Source organism: Eleginops maclovinus, chromosome 23 (genome assembly GCF_036324505.1).
Source record: "Eleginops maclovinus isolate JMC-PN-2008 ecotype Puerto Natales chromosome 23, JC_Emac_rtc_rv5, whole genome shotgun sequence".
In the NCBI taxonomy this organism is placed as follows: domain Eukaryota; kingdom Metazoa; phylum Chordata; class Actinopteri; order Perciformes; family Eleginopidae; genus Eleginops; species Eleginops maclovinus.
This window is the reverse complement of record NC_086371.1, coordinates 15470684-15491470: the sequence shown is the minus strand read 5'-3', so window position 1 is coordinate 15491470 and position 20787 is coordinate 15470684. Positions and strand designations below refer to the sequence as shown.

General features: G+C 38.5%; 1 protein-coding gene across 2 annotated transcripts in view; it reads left to right on the top strand.

The window, feature by feature from the left end:
- Positions 1-20071, top strand: part of LOC134860312 (hepatitis A virus cellular receptor 1 homolog) — a 41581-nt gene extending 21510 nt beyond the window's left edge. Inside the window, exons 1-6 of one of the 2 annotated variants that reach the window (XM_063877255.1) lie at positions 17977-18123; positions 18299-18637; positions 18712-18768; positions 18973-19058; positions 19305-19398; positions 19550-20071. In XM_063877255.1, coding sequence (XP_063733325.1) covers positions 18081-18123; positions 18299-18637; positions 18712-18768; positions 18973-19058; positions 19305-19398; positions 19550-19626 — 696 coding nt within the window. In that variant the 5' untranslated portion in view covers positions 17977-18080 and the 3' untranslated portion in view covers positions 19627-20071. Of the gene's footprint in view, positions 1-17976; positions 18124-18298; positions 18638-18711; positions 18769-18972; positions 19059-19304; positions 19399-19549 lie in introns of those variants that run through there. The other variant, XM_063877254.1, reaches the window with a different exon arrangement.
- The last annotated feature ends 716 nt before the right edge of the window (positions 20072-20787 follow it).

The window sequence follows — 20787 nt, the reverse complement described above, 5'->3', positions numbered from 1 at the left end:
TTTAAATGCATCCATTCAAAATCTGGCCCTGTCCCACAGCTTTGTGTGGGTATTTGTGGTTTAGTATGTAACTGTCTTGAAACAATCAGAAAATAATGTTTTATTTCTCAGATTCATTACTTTATTCTAGCTAATGACAGTTCACACTCAAGCTCACTCAACAACCACTACTCTGTCTCTCTCATGCTCCTTGAGCCCTGGAGGAGGGGCCGGCTTTGAATGCTGTGTGTTTACAAACAACTGACAAAGCCAGATTGTCTACCTTTTAGGATTGGATTCCTACAGACACTGTTGAGGCCAAGGCTATTGCATTTAATCTTAGAGAAGGGCTGACCTCTAATAGTGACATTGGAGAGCAGCAAATCAGTCCCTTGGAGTGTGTAAAATATATCTAGCCAATAAAGGGATCCTATGTCAGTTTGTATTGGCACAAAGGGAGTTATAATTCTGTTGTGTAACAAAATGAGCAGCCTTCCTGTTCTTAGACACCGGCTGACAAAAAAATACAGGACTGCACATTGCAAACCATCTGTGGCAAATTAGCAGGTTATATTAGTAAACATATTTCAAAGGGAACATTAATCTTTTAGATATTAGATCCTTTAAGATTCAAGCATCATATAACACCGTTTAAGTATCTGTATTAAAAAAAAAGACAAGTGAAAATGAATTGTGCATGTTGGTGTGGGGTGACTGCGATGTGAAGTTGAAAAAAATCCAGGTTGTTTATCAGGAAGTGCTTTATATATGAACAAAAAGCAGTGCCTTTCTTTTCTCACAATCCAAACCTATAAACGATGATGCATCCCATAGCCATGCTCAGATATAAACCTAAAGGCCATATGATGGACTGCATTCAGAGGTTTAAAAGGTAGTACATAATTCAGTTAATTACATTACCATGTCATCTACTGCTCTGTCAAAATATTTACATACTTGTATACATCCATGTTATGCTTCTACATACTGTCCTTTATAAAACTACTTTTGCTTGGACAGCTTTAGTTAGTAGTAAGTGTGCAGGTTCATATCCTTAATAGACAGAAAAATCAACAAATGGATTGTTACGTATTAGATTATTGCCCAGCAGAATATGAATTAGGTAAAAGTAAGCCCAGTATTCAGCAGCCATACATTAAAGTGATGGTTACACATTCATCGACTGCATTTATAAGCCAGCATGATGTGAGGACGACTGAGGAGATGGCAGTGTGTGACTTTAGGTTGGTAGTTATCCACAAGAACAGGCTGAACCTCTACAAACACTCATTCCTGCTTACGTCCATTGAGCTTCTCCACCCTCACATGTAATGGAATATGGATTAATGGCCACGTTGTACATTAGGTTGCCCTTGTTGTTATTATTAACATTTACCCTTTCTTGGTTTCATGTTGATACTATTAAAACAAACATGGCGCAGGTTGCTTTGCTGAAGATACTACAGAAGAGATGGTTGTGTTTCCTTTCTTTTAGATTTTGTTATTTGCAAAATCCCAAAATATCTGATCAGAGTCTCAGCAGCACACACTTCTCACAGGCTAAAAACAGAAAGTGGTCTATTTATTTACTCGACTGGAATGTGTTTCTTATGTCTGCAGCTTGTAATCCTGTAAAAATAAAAAAAAACTGTCAAAAATCTAACTTTGTTCATCCGGCAGGCTCTAGTGTTGTGGCTGCCATGTTGCACAAGGAGAAGATAATGATGTACATGCATATTTAACACCCCCCCCCCCCCCCCCCACCCACCCCCCCCCCCCCCCACCCCAACGAGGAGAGGTTTATATTTGTAGTTCGTTTCTCCAAAAATACCAAGCGAGAATGTGCCTTTAGGTTTTGGCATTTGGTGAACGTGATTTTTCCGAAGCTGTCTATGTATTTTTTTGTAGGGCAATCATTTATATAAACAAACAACAGAGGCATGGTTAATCCAGTTCAACATTTTGTCAAGAATAGATGCTTTTTTAAAGCAATATAAAAATGATAAAAATGCAACAGTCCTATTTATACACCCAATTGAATTAGAGCATACACTATACGTATAAAGCATGATATAATTGATTTGACAAGACATTCCCAAATGGTCGATCTACTGTCTTCATCAGTGAATGGAATCTGCTTGTTGTCTCGGGCATTGATCTGTTGACCTTAAAGCACGCTGTTTTCCTCCATAGCACTGCTAAGACTCCCACACAGCCTCTGACAAACTTCATATGCTCAAGAAAATAGTTTTATTTGTTTTAAAGCTCTTTGAAAAGTCAGTAAATGCACCTTGATTTGGTCTAGTTCAGTCTAACATCTATTCCTTCGGTCAAGAGCGAACCCTTCTGTGTACGATGCAATTTGAAGTACTGTACGTTTAGAAATGGGGAATTAATATTATGATGAATAATAATAATAGTAGAATGACTTTCATCATATAAAAGAATCATTTTCTTATAAATGATGAGATAACTCACACTTCATGGTGCTCAAATGAAGACTATAGACATGGTTTTTATGACTACCTTATTGCGATCTTGTGTTACTGCTTAATGTTTTTTCCTGAACATCCTTTGCTTATTAGTGTAGTTTAATAATTAGGGTGAAATGATACATTGCATAGTACATAAGACTCCAGACCAAGGGGTTATAAATGTTGATGGTTGTTGCTTTTGTTACATTTCGCTTTTAAATAATCAGCATTAGTAATTGAGATGATAAAACAATTTGCCTGTAGTAAATATGTTTTAATAATTGTCTTCAAAAGGAAGAATGCAGGATATTGTCAGGCCTATATACTGCATACCACCAAAGATTTATAATTTTCCCTTTCCGAGTATCACAAGCACATGATTATTCTTAAGAAATTACTCAACATTTAAAGCAGTAACTCCATGGGTTGAATGTTACTCTTAAGACGGAAAGATGCTAGCTCTATAGTTTTTTTGGATTGATAATAGCAGGGGTCATCCAAGACCACCAGAGGCTAAGTTTGACTTGGCCGCAGGCAGAGATTTAGACCATCTGTTATATACAATGTAAAGTCCTTACAAAAAAACACTGCAGTGTTGACTAACAATATAAAGGGAAATTCCACACAAAAAACAATGCCATTTTTTATGACAAGCAACTGTTTGTCAGTTAATGTTTTCAATGGTTGGCTCCGCAAACTATGTACAACCTCATGACATGAACCAAGAAAGAATGTATGTTACAAGTAAAGGATAACAAATTGTTTAGGGGAACACTTCATGCTACAACCTTTCTGCTGCTTTATAAAAAGAGCAACAACATGCATGTTGTGTTTTCTACAAATATTCCAGTGTGTTTGTCATAACACCTCCACTGTATAGCCTGCCTCTTTTAACCTTGTTTGCTTTTTTGCAGTGTCATCCCAATTTATACAACAAATGTACTGCTAGCGGCTTTTTTTTTTTTACAAGAACCTAAACCTTGTTTATCAAGCCTCTGAATGTTGTTGGCAAAGCAAAGAGACGGATTCATTTAACTTTATAATTTAGCCTTCACAATTTGGGGTGTAAAGTTCTCGTAGTGTATAGGGTCCTTTCTCCACACCCTGTTTTAGACCATTAAGTTGCGGGACTCAAGGAACAGGAGGTTTATATCACCATCTCTTTGGGGAAAAATAATAATATATTTCAAACTCCAAAATCTTCTTCTTTAAGCAGCATTTGAAAAGCCTTTGGGAAAAGTGGAAACCATGTTGTGAAAAATAAAAGTGAAGTAAAAGGATGGCCGGACTGTACAAAATAGTCCCAGATTAATATCAGTGACCGTCAAAGGGTGTCTAAAATCGTAAATGACTCTTAAGGAAATCATTATTGTCATACAAACAAATGATACAGTATACTGTATGTTAATAGCATGAAGTGTTAGCTCTGCTGTCAGAAAGAAATGGTTGGTACTGAACTGATATGATGATTTACTCTACATGTTTAAAGGGATTGAGGATGTCATTAAACACATAAGATGTCAATGTAGAATCTTCAATGAACCTAAAATAAAACAAAAAAACAACAATCTTATTACATTAGGGAGCTGAAGAGGCTGTGTGTGTACACATAGCAAAATCCAAAGCCAAGAAATGGGAGAATTTGTGGCAGCGACAGATATTTAATGAGCTGTGCTGTTTCCATATCTCTCATAACTGAAGTGCCCACTCAGCACACAACAAATTAGCAAGACTTGCAGCTGTTCCATGGACCCAATTATATTTATTACTTTTATTCTATAATCTATGCAGCATCCGAATAAATAATATGTCTCACCGTGTGCACGGAGCTTCAAGACGAGCTTAGAACAAGTCAGATAAAAACAATAACTTGGCATTTATTTCATTTATAAGAATAGATTTAGATTAGATTCATTTTTAACCCATTGTTTGTCAGAGATTGTGCGTGTGAGAAAAAATAACTTTGAAATTGGGAAGTGTCTTTTGCTATGTATCCGTCTGACAATCCACACTGTATCACACAGCCACTGACACCTCATGGTGATTACTCTCTCCCTCACATGTACACACACACACACACACACACACACACACACACACACACACACACACACACACACACACACACACACACACACACACACAAATGCGCACACACACATTGGGCATTAAAAAGTGCTAGCAGGCCATTTGAGAGTAGAGTTGCGAGTTGCTGTCTTCTCTCGGTTTTCGTCCAGACTCGCACAGTATTCGGGGTAGCTGTTCCCAGGCCCGGGCGCCTCTCTAAATCATCAGTCATATTCAGCTCTGTTGAGCATTGCTTGGACAGCATGAGGCCCACAGATTTACAGCATTACCTTATCACAGTCAGACTGTATCTGCTTTAAAAATGAAGGCTTGTCGGCAAGAAAAATATGTTGAACATTTTACATTTTGTCATTTCCCAGAAACATTGGAGCTGCTTTTACTGCGTTCTCCTGCCTGTCACATATTGCAGTTTCACATTCAAAATCCATTTGTGCTCAGTAAAAGCTTGAATGATTATGAGGCCTTGTCTTAAAAGCTCAACATTGACTGTTAAAGTAATAATTGTGATTCTCTTTTTAAATATATGCCTCCATTTTTGCAGTATTCTGTTGGGATTATGTAAGGCGCCATAACCATTAATCTTCTTGGGTTCAGTCGCCATTTGGGAGCACAGTGAAATCCGTCTTAATCAATATAAATATAAATGACTTCCTCACACAATTATTTGTCATATTCCGTTATGATAATGATCATAAACACCTGTGTTTCTGCCAATAATTCAGATACTGTGATCGACACCACATTCCCTGTAACATAAGCCCACCCCATATGTATGACTTGACTCCTAAAATATGTTTATTAATTTAACTGTTAAGTTACATTTGCTTTGTGATATCCCTTAGTGATCTCTAATTTAGAGCCCATTTTGAAGTTGAAAAAACTTTTCAGTGCACTCTGGTGGGAAAACTAACAAATCCGATGCTACACTGTTTCTGTTTGGAAACTCCCTCAAAAGTAAATGTTCTGTTTCTTATTGGCTGACATATAGCCCAATAATGGTTCATCTCTAGTAGGCTTGTATCTGTTTGATGTAGCTGAACTCTCCTACACTCGTGGTGGCATGCATGTTAGCTCAAAGGAAGTAGCCATTTTATTGATGGATTATTTCCTGCAAATATGTTAAATGTGAATATTTGTGGATTTATTTCAGGAAATATTTTGTGTGCATCAAAAATACATGCAAAATGCGTCTGTCACATGCAAAGTATGATTAATCAGCCACCACATGGGTGTGAACTTGGGGAACAAAGCCGTCTTTGAAGCACGTTTTTGAAAATCAAACACATTTTCAGCATCAACATCATGGACATTCCTTTCAATCCCATCCTGCGTAATGCGGCCTCTAGCTCTGCTCATCTCTTAATTCACATTCGGTTTTCCAAAGCCACGTGTTGTGTGCATGGTGTGCCTCCAAAATAAATGTCATTAAATGATGCATCATTTCCATAGTGAGTGGCAGAGAGAATAGGATTTAAAATTAATTTTAACTTCTAAAAGTGATACAATCATTTAATTAAAGAGGCAATCAATAACTTTTCAACATCCCCTTTTCTTTAGAGCGTAGCCTACTACTAGTGACTCATTTAGGCCATTAGGAGAAAAGCAAGAATTTAATTACATTTTTCAATTCATTGTTGATGCTGCTCAATGTAATCACAGTCCATGGCTTTACTGCCAACATCAGAGGGTCTCTCCTTCTTCTCCTGTGACGTGCAGAGACAGACTCTCCTGCACTGGGATCAACACAAACCAATACGTTTTTATACAAATTAATGCGTATCGTCAATATGCAAATGAGCGTTTGATACCAACAAGTGCTCCATTTGAATTGGAAAACAATTGACAACACAGCAAAAGACATACTGCGTTTTGTCTGCCACTATTTTGTGACTCTTTTGATCTAGTCTTCATGCATAGTGAAAGGCTCATAGTGAACAATCTCAGGATATGGTTTCATTATTCTGCAGCTATTACATTGTTCAATCAACATTTTCTCATAATGACGGGTTCAAACGTTCATCTTTTCTATTGCCACTTACAATAAATTAGCAGTAAACAATTTACAATGTATTGTTCAGATGCTACATGAAGTATGACAGATATTTTACAATCATGTCAAGTGCAACCCTTAACAAATGAGTCATTTTAAAATACATAATTTAAACATCAACACAGACAATTGCATTAATTATTCAATAATATAATTTATGAAACCTTTTTCTAATCAAGATATGTTTTCATTGTAAAGATTTGCATGACTTATTGTCAACATAACACAATACACAAATTAGTTAAATAACATATTTTCTTTTCCAGCAATTTTGTTTTGCTTCTACAGTGCAGTGCTGCATTTAGCCCATTCACAAATTTGCATCAAAAGAACGTCTCGTGAGCGTCTTGCCTTAAGCTGAATCTGATGTCCAAAATGTTCTGAGCAGAAATACACCATGTAACTATAAGTTTCATGTTTGTAATTCCTATTTATGAAAGAGTCACAGATGAGACTCACTGCAGCCTCTCAGTACAAACATTGCTCTTTTGAAATCCACAGAATCCTGCCAGAATAAACAGCGATACAATACGTACCAAATCATCCTTCATTCACAGTCGCTCCCCCTCTGCTCTTATTGGCAGCTGTGTTTATTATGAGAAAGGAGGTGGAAAAAACATAACAAAGTGTAGTTTTGACAGATGTAAGAAATACTGAGCACACCATGTATATATCTCCAGGGAAGTTTGTGCTTGTAAGACAAATTAAATAGTTATGGAGAAAATGGGGAGTCATTTTTCCTAATCTCTGCTCTTCTTTAATATCTGAAGCCATAATCAGGTTGTTTCCTGAGGCCTTTCAATGATAGAGATACATCATTCTGATTTGCACTGTGAAAGGATAATCTATAGTCATGTTTAGAGAAAAACTACATCCTTTTATGTACATTAAAAAAAATGTGGTTTTCTGTCTCAAACAAGAAAACATCTGTTGGGTTTTCAAATAGTTTCCAGGGTGTCTTAAGTGGAGGTATTTTTCTTGCCTAATTGAAATGCCACAGACGTCTGTGAGAGACTCAGGCCATACCTCCAGACCCGGGCCAAGTGAGCTGCACAGTTGCAACTACAGTGTTTCCAAGGAGATGGCAGTGTGAACATAAAGAAGTGCCTCCGTGTTTTTACACCGTCTACAGGGTGCAACACAATGCAGCGGAGACATGAGGATTTTATAACTTAGTAGTAGTTTCTCTGATTGGACCCAGGCTGATCAAGTTTACAAAGAGGCAGAGAGAAAGGGAGAGCAGGCAGGATCTGATAGAAACTTGCTTAAAAGTAGCCTTAACTCTTGGCTGGATGACAAGCTTTAAATCACTTCGTATCCACAAATATTTTTTAGCACTATACAGAGATGTCTGTGGTACTATTTATGGTTGGTACATGCTATTTTTATATTAAAAAACCCAAATGTTACCATATTAGGTCATTTTGGAATTACACTTTGTTTATGTGTTTGGTATAGTATGAAAATTGTTATCATGCTATATTTGCTAATCTACTGCACCCTATAGAAAATGATCTCCACCATTGTTACATATTTATATACAGGACAGAGTTTAGCTTGGGTTCCCAAGGAAATATACATTTTAATTTACACAGGGCACTTTAAGAACTTCTCATCCATTTCATGTAAATGTTGACAAGCTGGACATTTGGACAACTGCACAAACTCCATCTTCTGATGAAGATCACGTGCTATGACTGAACATTCGGGACAACTAAATGATGTAAGATTTTTAGGTGCTTTGTCAAAGGTCAAGAAAGAACTTTAAAACTCAAAAAGTTAAATGTTTAAAGTAATCCTGTAGATCCTGTATAGCTAAACGATGAAGTAGCTGCACAGTTTTATGACGCGGTAAATCATTTCAATGGACATTTTGGATGTCTTCATTTCTGTTTTCACTGGAGATTGCTTAAACTGTCTGATATTCTGACAGCTTGTTTTTCCTACCTTAAGAGACTCCAGAATGTTAATCTTTACTCAAATCTTTCCCAGAATGAATTGGTGAGTAAAATGTACTTTAATTTACAGAAAAAAAAAATAAAGGCATCCCATCTACAGTACACCACACCTCCTTATCTTTGATGTCCGGAATTTCACCTTTGCTCTGTCAGGTGAGTATTTTTCCTCTGACACAGGGCTCTCTCCTTCTGCTCCCCATTGTGTCCGTGCATGCAGACGGTGCGTTTCCTTCCCGTCTTTGTGTGGGTTTCCCATATGAATCTAATAAACTGGTCATTTGCTGAAGATTAATGATGTACCAGTAGACAAGAGTGTGTGTGTGTGTGTGTGTGTGTGTGTGTGTGTGTGTGTGTGTGTGTGTGTGTGTGTGTGTGTGTGTGTGTGTGTGTGTGTGTGTGTGTGTGTGTGTGTGTGTGTGTGTGTGTGTGTGTGTGTGTGTGTGTGTGTGTGTGTGTGTGTGTGTGTGTGTGTGTGTGTGTGTGTGTGTGTGTGTGTGTGTGTGTGTGTGTGTGTGTGTGTGTGTGTGTGTGTGTGTGTGTGTGTGTGTGTGTGTGTGTGTGTGTGTGTGTGCGTGCGTGCGTGCGTGCGTGCGTGCGTGCGTGCGCGTGCGTGCGCGCGCGAATTCCAGAAATGCCTCCAGTAGGTAAATCTCTCTTCCTTTTCTAACCTCGCCTCCCACGCAGCAGGCTGGGATGTGAGAATTTACAGTACAACACAATGGCAATGTTCGAAAGGCTATTTAAATCACTGCTCGATGTCATATCCTAATATTTACTCTTAAAACTCTGAAACATCTCTTTCTCTTTAAATACCTTTTGTAATGCGGCTGGATTTAACCTTTGACCAGATGTGGCAGTAAATTGTGTCCTGAAGCTCCTTTCAATCCTCCAACCTTAGTGCTCGACTTGTTAGTTCATCCTGATGATTTATGTGGAAGGTAGGTATGTTAAGTAACCTTCCGTCTATGTCTGACTTTGAAATAAAAGAGTTGTAATAAATTAGCCCACCCTTTGTCTTTAACAATGACCCAATCAAGAGGCCACTGGTCGGGTCTTAAAGATTGAGAACTGGCTGGACAGCAAACAGAGAAGCCATCCATCTCAGTCATCCATCCATGTATCGATCCGACTGTTCTTTGCTACTGTTTTGGCCTGTGGCTGTGGGTGAATATTAAAAAGGACAGAATTGGATTTCACAAAGTCAGGAATAAAGTTTAGAACTTGGCAGAAATGGGCACATAATTAATGCCCAGACACTGGATCATGTGATGGCTGCAACTTGGAAAGCGCCACTTTGCTGATTCAAGCAGTTTTGTTCAGATCAGCTCAAAGGTTTATACATTTAGTAAACATTTAATAGCTAAGTAGCCAGGACAGAGTTGTCGGATCATCTGTAATGATAAGGATTTCTTTTAACATGCGCTGCACATTTCAAGTAAAGCACGACCCTGACAAGCTCTTGCCTGTCAGGTTTACTAACTGCTGACTATTATTACATATAGAGGCTATTAGGGGCTGCACAAAAGTGGGAAAATAAGGTAGAATTAAGACAAGGTTTGTAGTTATTGAGATGATTTGCATTGGTTGTATTTCCATTGTAGTGATAAGATACACCTCTTAAAACTAGAGCTTGCTAAGCTGTTTTATCCATTTTATACAAAAGGTTTTATTTATTTCAAGATCAATTTGGTTTTGTGCTTCTCAGACATGCAAACGTATCACCTTTTTATGGAAATGATCCATTCTGAATCCACAATGGATATTTGGGAGAGCCTTTGAGCTTATACAGTGGTATGCAAAAGTTTGGGCACCCCTTAGGAAAACCACTGCATCAGTTTGTCACTTGCTGAGCTTTTGAAGCAGCAACTTCATTTTAACATATGTTATACCTTATGGTAACAGAAACATCTCAGTAGTGAAATAACTTTTATTGGTCAAACAGAAACATGTTTATGTGCATTCAAACAAAAATAGGCATGTGCATAAATTTGGGCACCCCTAAGAAATAATTCCATTAATATTTAGTATTGCCTCCTTTTGCTGCAATAACGGCCTGTAGACGCCTCCTGTAGCCACAGACAAGTCCCTTAAGCCTGGCAGGTGGTATTTTGGCCCATTCTTCCACACAAAACGTCTCCAGTTCAGTCAGGTTTCTTGGCCTCCGTGCATGGACAGCCTTCTTCAAATAAATCCATACATTTTCAATGATGTTAAGGTCTGGGGACTGGGATGGCCATTCCAGAACATTGTACCTGTGCTTCTGCATGAATTCCTTGGTGGATTTTGATCGGTGCTTAGGATCATTGTCCTGCTGAAAAATCCAACCCCGGCGTAGCTTCAACTTTGTGACTGACTCTAGAACATTCTTGTCAAGAATCTCCTGGTACTGTAAGGAATTCATGTGGCCCTCAACTTTAACAAGTTTTCCAGTACCTGTGCTAGCCACACAGCCCCATAACATGATAGATCCTCCACCAAATTTTACAGTGGGCAACAAGTTCTTTTCATTGAATGCAGTGTGTTTTTTTCGCCATGCATACCTGTTCATGTTATGACCAAATAACTCAATCTTGGTCTCATCTGACCACAGTATTTTGTTCCAAAATGCTTCTGGCTTGTCCAGATGTGCTTTTGCATACCTCATGCGACTCTTCTTGTGATTAACACTCAGGAAAGGCTTTTTGCACATCACCCTTCCAATGAGCTCTTCCTGGTGCAAAGTACGCTGGATTGTGGAACGGTGAACAACTACACCATCAGCAGCCAGATGTTGTTGTAGTTCTCTGGAGGTGGTCTGTGGCTTCTCTGTGACCATTTTCACCATCCTTCGCCTGTGCCTTTCCCCTATTTTTGTCGGCCTACCACATCTTTCCTTCACACGGACTGTTCCTGTGGCCTTCCATTTCACAACTACGTTTCTGACTGTGGAGACAGACAGTTTAAACCTGTCAGATAATTTTTTGTACCCTTCTCCTAATTTATAATGTTGGATTATCTTAGCTTTCAGGTCAGTGGAGAGTTGTTTTGAGGTCCCCATCTTGCCACTCCCTAAGAAAGAACCTAGGCCAGGCACAGCCAGCTATTACCTATGTTAAATAGCCTTTTTCATGATTGGTTCCACCTGTCTTTGTAATTGAAGGTCTAATGAGCTAATCAAAGCAATTTTGTGCAGCAACCTGTCAGCTATAAATCCGTACAGGTGTTGAAATGAATGCTATTTATAAGGGTGCCCAAACTTTTGCACATCCCATTTTTTGCATTTTATTTTATTATAATAAAACTATGTAATGCTACCCTAAGAATTTTGGTCTGGAAAACACTAAAACGTCTACATCTTTGTAGGAAAACAAATGTTGTTGCTGTGATCTTCTATTATAAAGGAAAAGCAAATTGTCATGAAATCTCAGAGGGGTGCCCAAACTTTTGCATACCACTGTATGTATTCTTGTTTGCATATGGTTGTCAGTGTAACGAGAGATAAGAACCCCTCTGTAAATCCTGTCTGTTTTGAATGGGATACTTTGCATTCTTGTTTGAGAGGCTAACTTACCCTAAGGGGGGAATCTTGAAACTGCCACTGCACAATGTAGTTAAACGATTTGCTTTAGGATTTCTTTTGGAACATGAGACTTATCCATGAGAAAGTGATTCAGACATTGGTTAAAAAGGACCTAGATTACTAATGGTGTAGTTAAACAGGAGGCTTTTGCCGTAGACTAATTATGTTGCTTGAGAACTGGGCAAATGCCAAGCTCACTGAAGATGACAGAAGTTGAATAATAATGTCCTTTTGACTGATTTTATTTTAGTTGTAGTGGTTGTGAAATCAATTTATGAATGTCATATTTAAAGAGCTGTAAAGCTTTGGCTGTAAAGAGCAAAAACCACATAATTTGTACTAGCTGCCCTTTGACTACTGTTCTGAGGCTCCTCCATGATCAAGGGAGGAAAATTATACATTTTATGTCTATCTATTTACTTTGGTCTGTTTAAGTTGGTGTTTATATTGTCATGATGTTGTGCTTGATGTGCAATATGCACTGTGTGTGTGTGTGTGTGTGTGTGTGTGTGTGTGTGTGGGTGTGGGTGTGTGTGTGTGTACACACTTCTTCAGATATGGAACACACATTTTCTCATGAACTTTGACTCTTGCCATGTTTAGCGGCCAGAACTCGTGGCCTTGGGTTGATTCAAAGTATTGTGGCTGAGTCAGGCTCTGTCTGCTTGGACACACCGACAGGAAAAAAACACTGATAGAAGCCGCTGGGGTTCAGCCAACAGGATTCACACTGCTGACTGCACTTTGCTTAACCTGTTTATGTTACTCTTTATCCCTATTCTGAGCTTACATTTGACTTGAAAGGGTGCATTTAAAAAGAAAACTTGAATGTGTGGCCTCAGCTAACCCAAACCTTTAATAACGACAAATTCCAAACATTTGAAATTACTACCGCTAGGGGACTTAGTACTCCAGGATACTCTTTCCTACTACTCATGTCCTCACATGGTTTCTCAGCATCTCTGTCCTGTGTTAGTAGTAGGGGTGGCCAGGCCATGTGAGAAATGAAAAGAGGACTTTGTTTCCCAGCGGAGAGAAAGAGTTGGAGCCTCGGGTCAGGAGAACTTCTTCTCTTCTGTACATCTCTAATCATCTTTCCTTTAAGGGCATGTTTATGTTAGCACATTTTTCCACTTCGATTGAGTCGAAGGAGACTGAACTCATGAGAATGATGTTGGCGGAGTATCTGCATATGTCAGTGGCTCCTTCCTCACGTTGTGTTGGCATGGAGGCAGGTCTCAGCATCCTACCTTTCTCACGCCCATTTTTAGGCCACTATCTACAACAAAGTACACAGCACAGATGACAACAAGCATATTCAAGTGGTAAGTCATGGATCCAGAAAAGCTTGTTTGTGGGAAAGCTCTGTTACAACCCTATCTCCCATAATGATGCTGCATTGAGCAAGAGAGACAGGATTCATGGCAGTGTCCCAACACACTGTGTGTGGGAGGGGGAAAAAAGCACTGGGAATGTTCGGACATTTTTTGTTATTAATTAACTCTCCGTTCTTTCTTAAAGAGTACAGTTTGAATACAATGTATTAACCTGAGGCGACGTTACTGATGAGTTTAAGGTGTATTTCTATCTTGGACAGATCTTCACATGTTGTACTATGCCAACTGCTCCTTCTTCCTATTATCATCTCCTCTTCCTTCACTGTTTCCTCTCCTTATTCACGCTTTCTAATCCTCTTTCACACATCCAGATTCTTTCCCCACTGGACTTAATCTGCGTCGCGTCTGTTTTTTTACTCACCCTCACCCAGCTCTGTGTCTTGCAGGAGTGTTTGGTGGTGTTTCCGCTCCCAAACCCCCCATGAGCTCTGGTCTCCCTTGTGGAAAATTATTAAGAGAAAGGAGGGGGAACATTGAGACATACTCCCAGTAGGGCTAAGGGTGGGAAGTAAGAAGTGGGGAAAGGGTTGGAGCTCCACAGCCGCCGGCAACGGCAGCCATAAATCCATCATGCACAAAGTACACACACATAAACTGATATATGCACACATAGTAGAATATGTTCTTGTAAGGGAAATAAACAGCTAGAAGAATAAGATTAGCTGACTGAGAACAGACAAATACCTACATTATGAATAAACACTATTAAAGCTCTCAGTCTTATTCATGGTTGAAAAAAGTGACCAAACCAAGAATATTATAATATTGCAGTAGGCTTACTCTTTTCATCACCTTTATAGATAAAGTGATTCCATTAAAATCTCATGAATTTATTGAAGGATTGTGTAGAGTTTAATGCTGGATTTATATTTGATGCAACATGCAAGGTAAATAGGATTTAACCCAATGATGGCATCTTCGCATCACAGGACAGGTTGATTTGATCAGGCTCTCTCATGCTTTTATTTACATTTGACTCACATTTTGATATTTGATGGAAATGTTTGCCTTGTCTCTTTACTGAATTTGCTGCTTTGCTGTGCTCTTATCGTATTTATGCATTGGGCTGTCAGAAAAAATGGCTCTGTTGGATGTTTGTTAATGGACCTGCCAACCAATCACAATACTTGTGTTCCTTGTGTGGTGTCTCTTTAGTGCAAATATTTAGTAGCATTTTGGAGAATGCATACCTCAGCAAGAGTATGTTGTATGTATGTGCAGACTCTTTAGAACAACACATTGAAGTGTTTTGTGATCTGTCGCCTCTATAAGCAGAAGAATTGTGTGTGATTTGGTCAAATCTAGCCACCAAAAAATACTTAGTTAAGAACGGACGGTCATGGTCACGTACGACAAGAAACAATGTTGACTGTCTGTTGGAAACAGAAAATGAACAGATGTGTCATTTTTTAAAGTCTGATGTTTTGTTGACCCCTCCATGGCGACCTCTTCCCTGTTCAAACTTAGATGCTCTATAATACCATCAACGACTTTATTCTGGCTCCTCTCATTAATACGGCCACGATAGAATTTTGTCTCTTAAACATTCCTCACTTGATGTTTAGGCTACAACTCGCACTGTAATGCACAATACTGTAAACCTATTAAAACACTTTAAGGGCCTCAGCTTTATATTGCACAGATGACCGCAATATAAGTAAGGTAATATTTACTCCAGGAGCTGAGTGGTGGTCTTTGTGGTCCTTTTATCTTATCTAGGTAATACTGTTGAGAAGTGGAGGCATACACAAGCTGTCATCGGAGGTGAGCAGGGCGGATACAACCAAAATATTTGTTCTACATGGTGACAGAGGGGTTTTCATCAGTGCATCAGATGTTGAGTAAATGAATAGATACATTTCACATTGACTTTTGCAGCATTTCATAAAGATCTGCAGTTCACATAACAACATTATTTGTCAAATAAGTCAACTATTTAGCTGTTTTTATATACAGTGTTCATTTTCCATTAGAAATACCATGTGACAGTCCCCTTCTTGTTTACGTGCATATACACAAGTTCTACAGACATCAAATAGACAAATCCAAGAATTACAATACACCATGTCTTCCCTCAGGATATTAGGACATAGCTTGATATTCAGTGTCAGAAAGAGTGTTAGAACGCTGTATTGACAGAAGCATCCGCAAACACCCATTTGTCCACAAATGCCTCCGGGGTATCTTATCAGGAAACACATTTAGGCATTAGAGGTCATCTGAAAGACCGAGGAGCTATTTGACAGCTCAGCAAATTTGCTTTGAAGGTAACAATGTATCGCTTAGTGTCAGCAATACTGCAAATTGATACTTTCTGTCGTTTGTTTGCTATGATGGATCACTTAATTAAACTTAAATTGACAGAAAATGAAGCTGTGATCTATGTATTTTATAGGTATACCCATATTTCTTAATTTTAGAGGGGTCACACTGAAGCTCAGTCACTCTGTGCTTCAGTTCCTCCATAATTGTGCTGACCAGGCAGCAATACTTCACGGTTTCAAAAAATGTCGTTTCGCTTCTCCTTTTGTGTTTGCTCTTTCGTTTTATCAGACATCAGCAAAAGTCGCCCAGCCATAGATTTCTTAGAGATGACACATTGGCCTCGCACCAAACCAGTTATTCATTTTTAAAGACCATTTTTAAACCTTTATCTGTACAGCTTATTGACAAAGGCTCCAATGTGAACCCAGACAGGAAATCAAAGTGAACAAGGCTACGGAGGGATCACTGACCTTACAGTCCCTGCTGTAGGGCAGACATATTGCCATTTATTTTCAAGATAGTTCTTAAGAAAATAAATAATACAATGGAGAGAAACTTGATGTTATAAGTTGTTGAACGACTTCAGTAAACTGCACTATCATATTTTCTGTTTAATTAAACAGTTAAATAAACAAGATTCAGCAATCTGTAAGTAAACTTACCACATTTGTGTGGATTGAAAAGCTTTACATTCACATGTTGTTAGCTGTGACTCAACTCCAAGATTGTTCCAGACAAAAAGAAGAAAGAGAAGTGACAAGGTGCAGGATTTTGTTGTGGGAGGACAGTGATCTACAGAGCTCTGTAGCAGCTCAATGCTGGCTGACTGTGTTGACAGGTGGAGGTGGAAACGGGCCGGTCAGGGGTAAGCAGGGGGCAGACAAATCTCAGGGAAGACAAAATATGTTTTTTAGGCTTCTGTCTTCGCTGACGCACACACACTCACTCTTCTTTCACATTAGTATTAGTCCTATAACAATGACCAAAAGACACAGATACATGTGCACATACATATAGACTCATCAATAAAATATGTCTGCTTGTGATATTAGAGGCAGCCAAAATGTATATTGGCATACTTGTGAGCAGCTACGTTTTTTTAAAATTTATTTTTACTTGAAAACTTGACAGAATGAGAAAAAACAAGAACTTGGAGGAGGAAGCAGCGTCGTGTTTATAGACTGTAAATCAAGATCCATTAGAAAGAAACTGACCACCAAAGAGCTTTTTTACAATATAACAAAATGGAATCACTAGGTGGTCCTCAGTATCGTAAGGGTCTAAAATAATAGTTTATTACTCATTTTGAGGAGTCTCTTAAACCTTATAGGATTGGGCTAAGGGTATTGCTTTCACTGGTGACGTTTAGCAAATTGGTAACGTTTTTTTTTAACACATTAGTTAAATATGCTGCACTAATTGTAATAAATCTAACCAAGCTTCTTCTTCAAAATAATTCATTATAGCCAAATTACAAGAACAATGTTAATTTTGCTTCCTCATTTATAACTGCTACCCCAGTTATCACTATCACTGCTGAAGATCCGATAAAAGTATAATGACCCTCTGCAGCAAATTGGGGACTTGGAAAGCTGTAGTCAGTGCAAAACAGTCCAAGAGCAAACAGTGACGTACGCCTCTTTGCTCACAGACCAGACAAGCTATAAACAGACAAGGAAATACAGCTTCCTAAAAACGGCTTGGGTTAGTATATGACATTAGATCACCAACATTTCCTGTCCTCTTTTAAACGTTCCACACTAGAGCTGCATCGATCAAAATAAAAATCTCGTAATTGACTTTGAACTATTGCGTTTGTCAAATTTTTAATGGAGAAAGGCAGAACATGCTCTTTCCAGTGTTCCGATATGAAGGTTTCCTGCTTTCTTTAAAATGTATAACCATTTTTTATGGACCAAATCATTATTAATTAAATCATTGGCAGATGAATCAATAGTTATTAACTGCAGCCCTACTCCGAATACATGTGGGATTGATGCACACAGTACATACAAAGTATTTTAACTTATCTTGATAGAGTACCTGTAAAATGATGTTTATATGGACAATGGTAATGATGTTTAAATGGACAATGACAACTCAGATTAGGTAATACCAGCTGACTGCATATGAGCTCTTTGCACATCACAAGAAGCCGGGCTCAAATGTAGACATGACAGGCATTCATTTCCTTCCTAATTTTCAGAAGGGGGAAGTTGAAGCTTCCGTGCGTAACACCATCCATACCGTGTGTTAGGAGAAGTTTATCTATTCTCACTTCAGTACATTGTTGTACATTAGCCTACACACATGCGTGGTCTTTTTTATTTTTGCCTCTCTATCCTGACCCAAGGTGAGTCGATACTCTCGCTTTTTTGTATTCTTGTATTTGTAGTGTGCCTGTGGGTGTGAGAGTGATGGAGTCTGTGTGCTTGCATGTGTAGATGCAATCGCGAGCTTCACATTTATTCATTACAAATGCAATCTGCATCGTAACATCCAAATTGATCAGTTGCTGTCCTCCACAGTGTCTTCCAGCACCTTTGAAGTCACTGGCCTCGTTGGGCACAATGTGACTCTGCCCTGTAGGTATGACCCCAAAACTCACGGCGTCCTGAGTTTCTGTTGGGGGCGAGGTAATCTGCCCAATTCCCAATGCTCCAGAACCATCCTTTCCTCTGAGGATGGAACTGTGCTGATCTTGAAGTCCTCCAGGCACCAGCTACGGGGCAGCTTGTTGGACGGAGATGTGTCGCTGACCATCCTTGACGCTCAGTGGAGTGATGCCGGTGTGTATGGCTGCAGGGTCGAGATCCCAGGGTGGTTCAATGACCTGAAAGTCAACACAAACCTGCTCATGAAGGAAGGTAATGCTCATGAAACCCATCCAGTGTGAATATGAACTGTACCTCACAGCATTAAGGTGTTTTCTTTTTGCCAGCTCCTGTGGAACAACCAGTAACTCCGGACTGGAGACCTACTTTTGGTGTGAGACAAGGTGAGCATCATCTGTGAACAAATGCATCAATTAGTAATGTTTAAAAAGTTGTGTTGTTGATCAGATGTTTATATGTTGTTATTCATTATGTGTTTAGGCAGCAATCTTATAGCATTGTTCGGTATTCGGGATAGCATTTCATTATTTGTAATTGTTTTTTTGTTTTTTTAAGAAATAATAACTTGTGGTCTTTCCTCCTTAAAGAAACATTGACAATATTTAGTTCTTCTACTGAAAATGAGGAAGTTCATTTTCTAGCATTGGATGTAACTGGAATTCTATCAACTGAGGTGTGGTATTATTTTTTTGCTCATTTTACTATATATTATTTATACAATATGATATTAATAAAAAAAAGAGTTTTACTTTTCCCTACTTTTATGTGATTTCAATAGCAGCTACAGTGACTAAGTAAAGGAACATATAGACCTGAAGTGGTGTTTGCTTACAATACGACTTTAAAATAAAAAAGAAACTCTAGTGGAATCGTTGACAGGTGACCGAGTCCTTCATGATAAGGTTCATTTATTTTGCAGGAAAAACTCAAGGCCTTCCTGGAGGTTGGGAACATTGGCAGAGTGGCAGCTCTTTTCTTCTTCGCTATCATCATTATCCTCGTCTTTGCTTTTGGTATGCTTGGAATGGATTTTAGTTTGAGTCAGTGCCAGTCAGATGAATTTTTGCACATTTAAAGTGGGCGTCTATTGAGTTGAATTCACTGAGTGGGTCTTCCTTTTATTGACTGAGTGTATAATTTAATGTTTGCTTTTCTTCAAACCAGGGAGAAGACTTCTGCCAAAGAGGAAACTTCAAGATGTCAACATCTCAACTGCTGAGAACATTTATGAAGTGCTATAATGTTTTCCATGTGCAAAATTGATTAACATGATGAGGACAAAGGCGTCTCTAAATAACTGCTTGCTGAATGTGTGTGCTTGTCATGGGTTTACTCTTTCCACCTCTTCAGCTTTAGAATGAAACCCTTTGAAGCCCTCTTCACAGTAAAGCAGCTTATAGTTCTCAGATTGCTCTGAAAAAAGGCAAATGTGTGACTGAGAAAATGCAAAAATATCCTGAAGATTAATCAATTTGCTGTTTGTCTGGCAAAATGAATTGCACGGGTCTTAAAAGCGTGCGGATGGTTTATACGTGTGGACACAATGCCACCTATTGGATTTACTGCAATATTATCAAGATGATATATTTCTGCTAAAATGTCTAATCCTATTCAAATGTTTTTGGAGAAAGTTGGATTTAATTTGATATATTGCAAAACAGTTGAATAAATTGTATTATAAAAGTACATTGTCTGTTATATGAAAATCCTTTTCTTCAATTTGCTAAATTTTCACCTATAGGCCCAGAAACTACTGTTTTAGTAATGTTAAAATTAAGTAGGTAGATGGCTGAACTTCACATTGAAACTCTGTGTATTCTCAGTGAGATAAAATACGTTTTATTTTTGTATTATGAGACATTCAAACACCAATCTTTCTCCTGTTTTCGGACCTGAGTGTGCAGAATTCTTTGGTCATTTTGTCATTACCTCTACCTTGCTGGAAGCAAGATCAAGAGAACAAAGCAATATTTTGTCAAACATATGCATTTGAATATGCTGCATGTTTATGGAACATATATAAGACTATGTGGAAATTAAAGTTGAGCCAGTCCCTTAAGATAAGCTTCATTTTTATTCAGGGAACATTTCAAAGCCTTCTTGGAAATGGGGAACGGTTAGGGCGGCATTTTTTTGTTGTTGTTGAAATAATCATAATCCTCTTTATTTTTCTAAATTGTGGAATGGATTATAGGTTGTGATTTGTGTGTCAGATTATTTTTGTCCATAGGAATGCAGTCTATACTGGAGGGTTTGCTAAATTTAAATCACATTCAATGCCAACATTGAGAACCAATACAGGAAGCACAGTGCTCTTTGTTTAGTTGGTGTGGAGGGCAGCATGTCATTTTATCCCATCAGATTACAGCAAAACAATAAATTCCACTAACCTTCACCAAGTG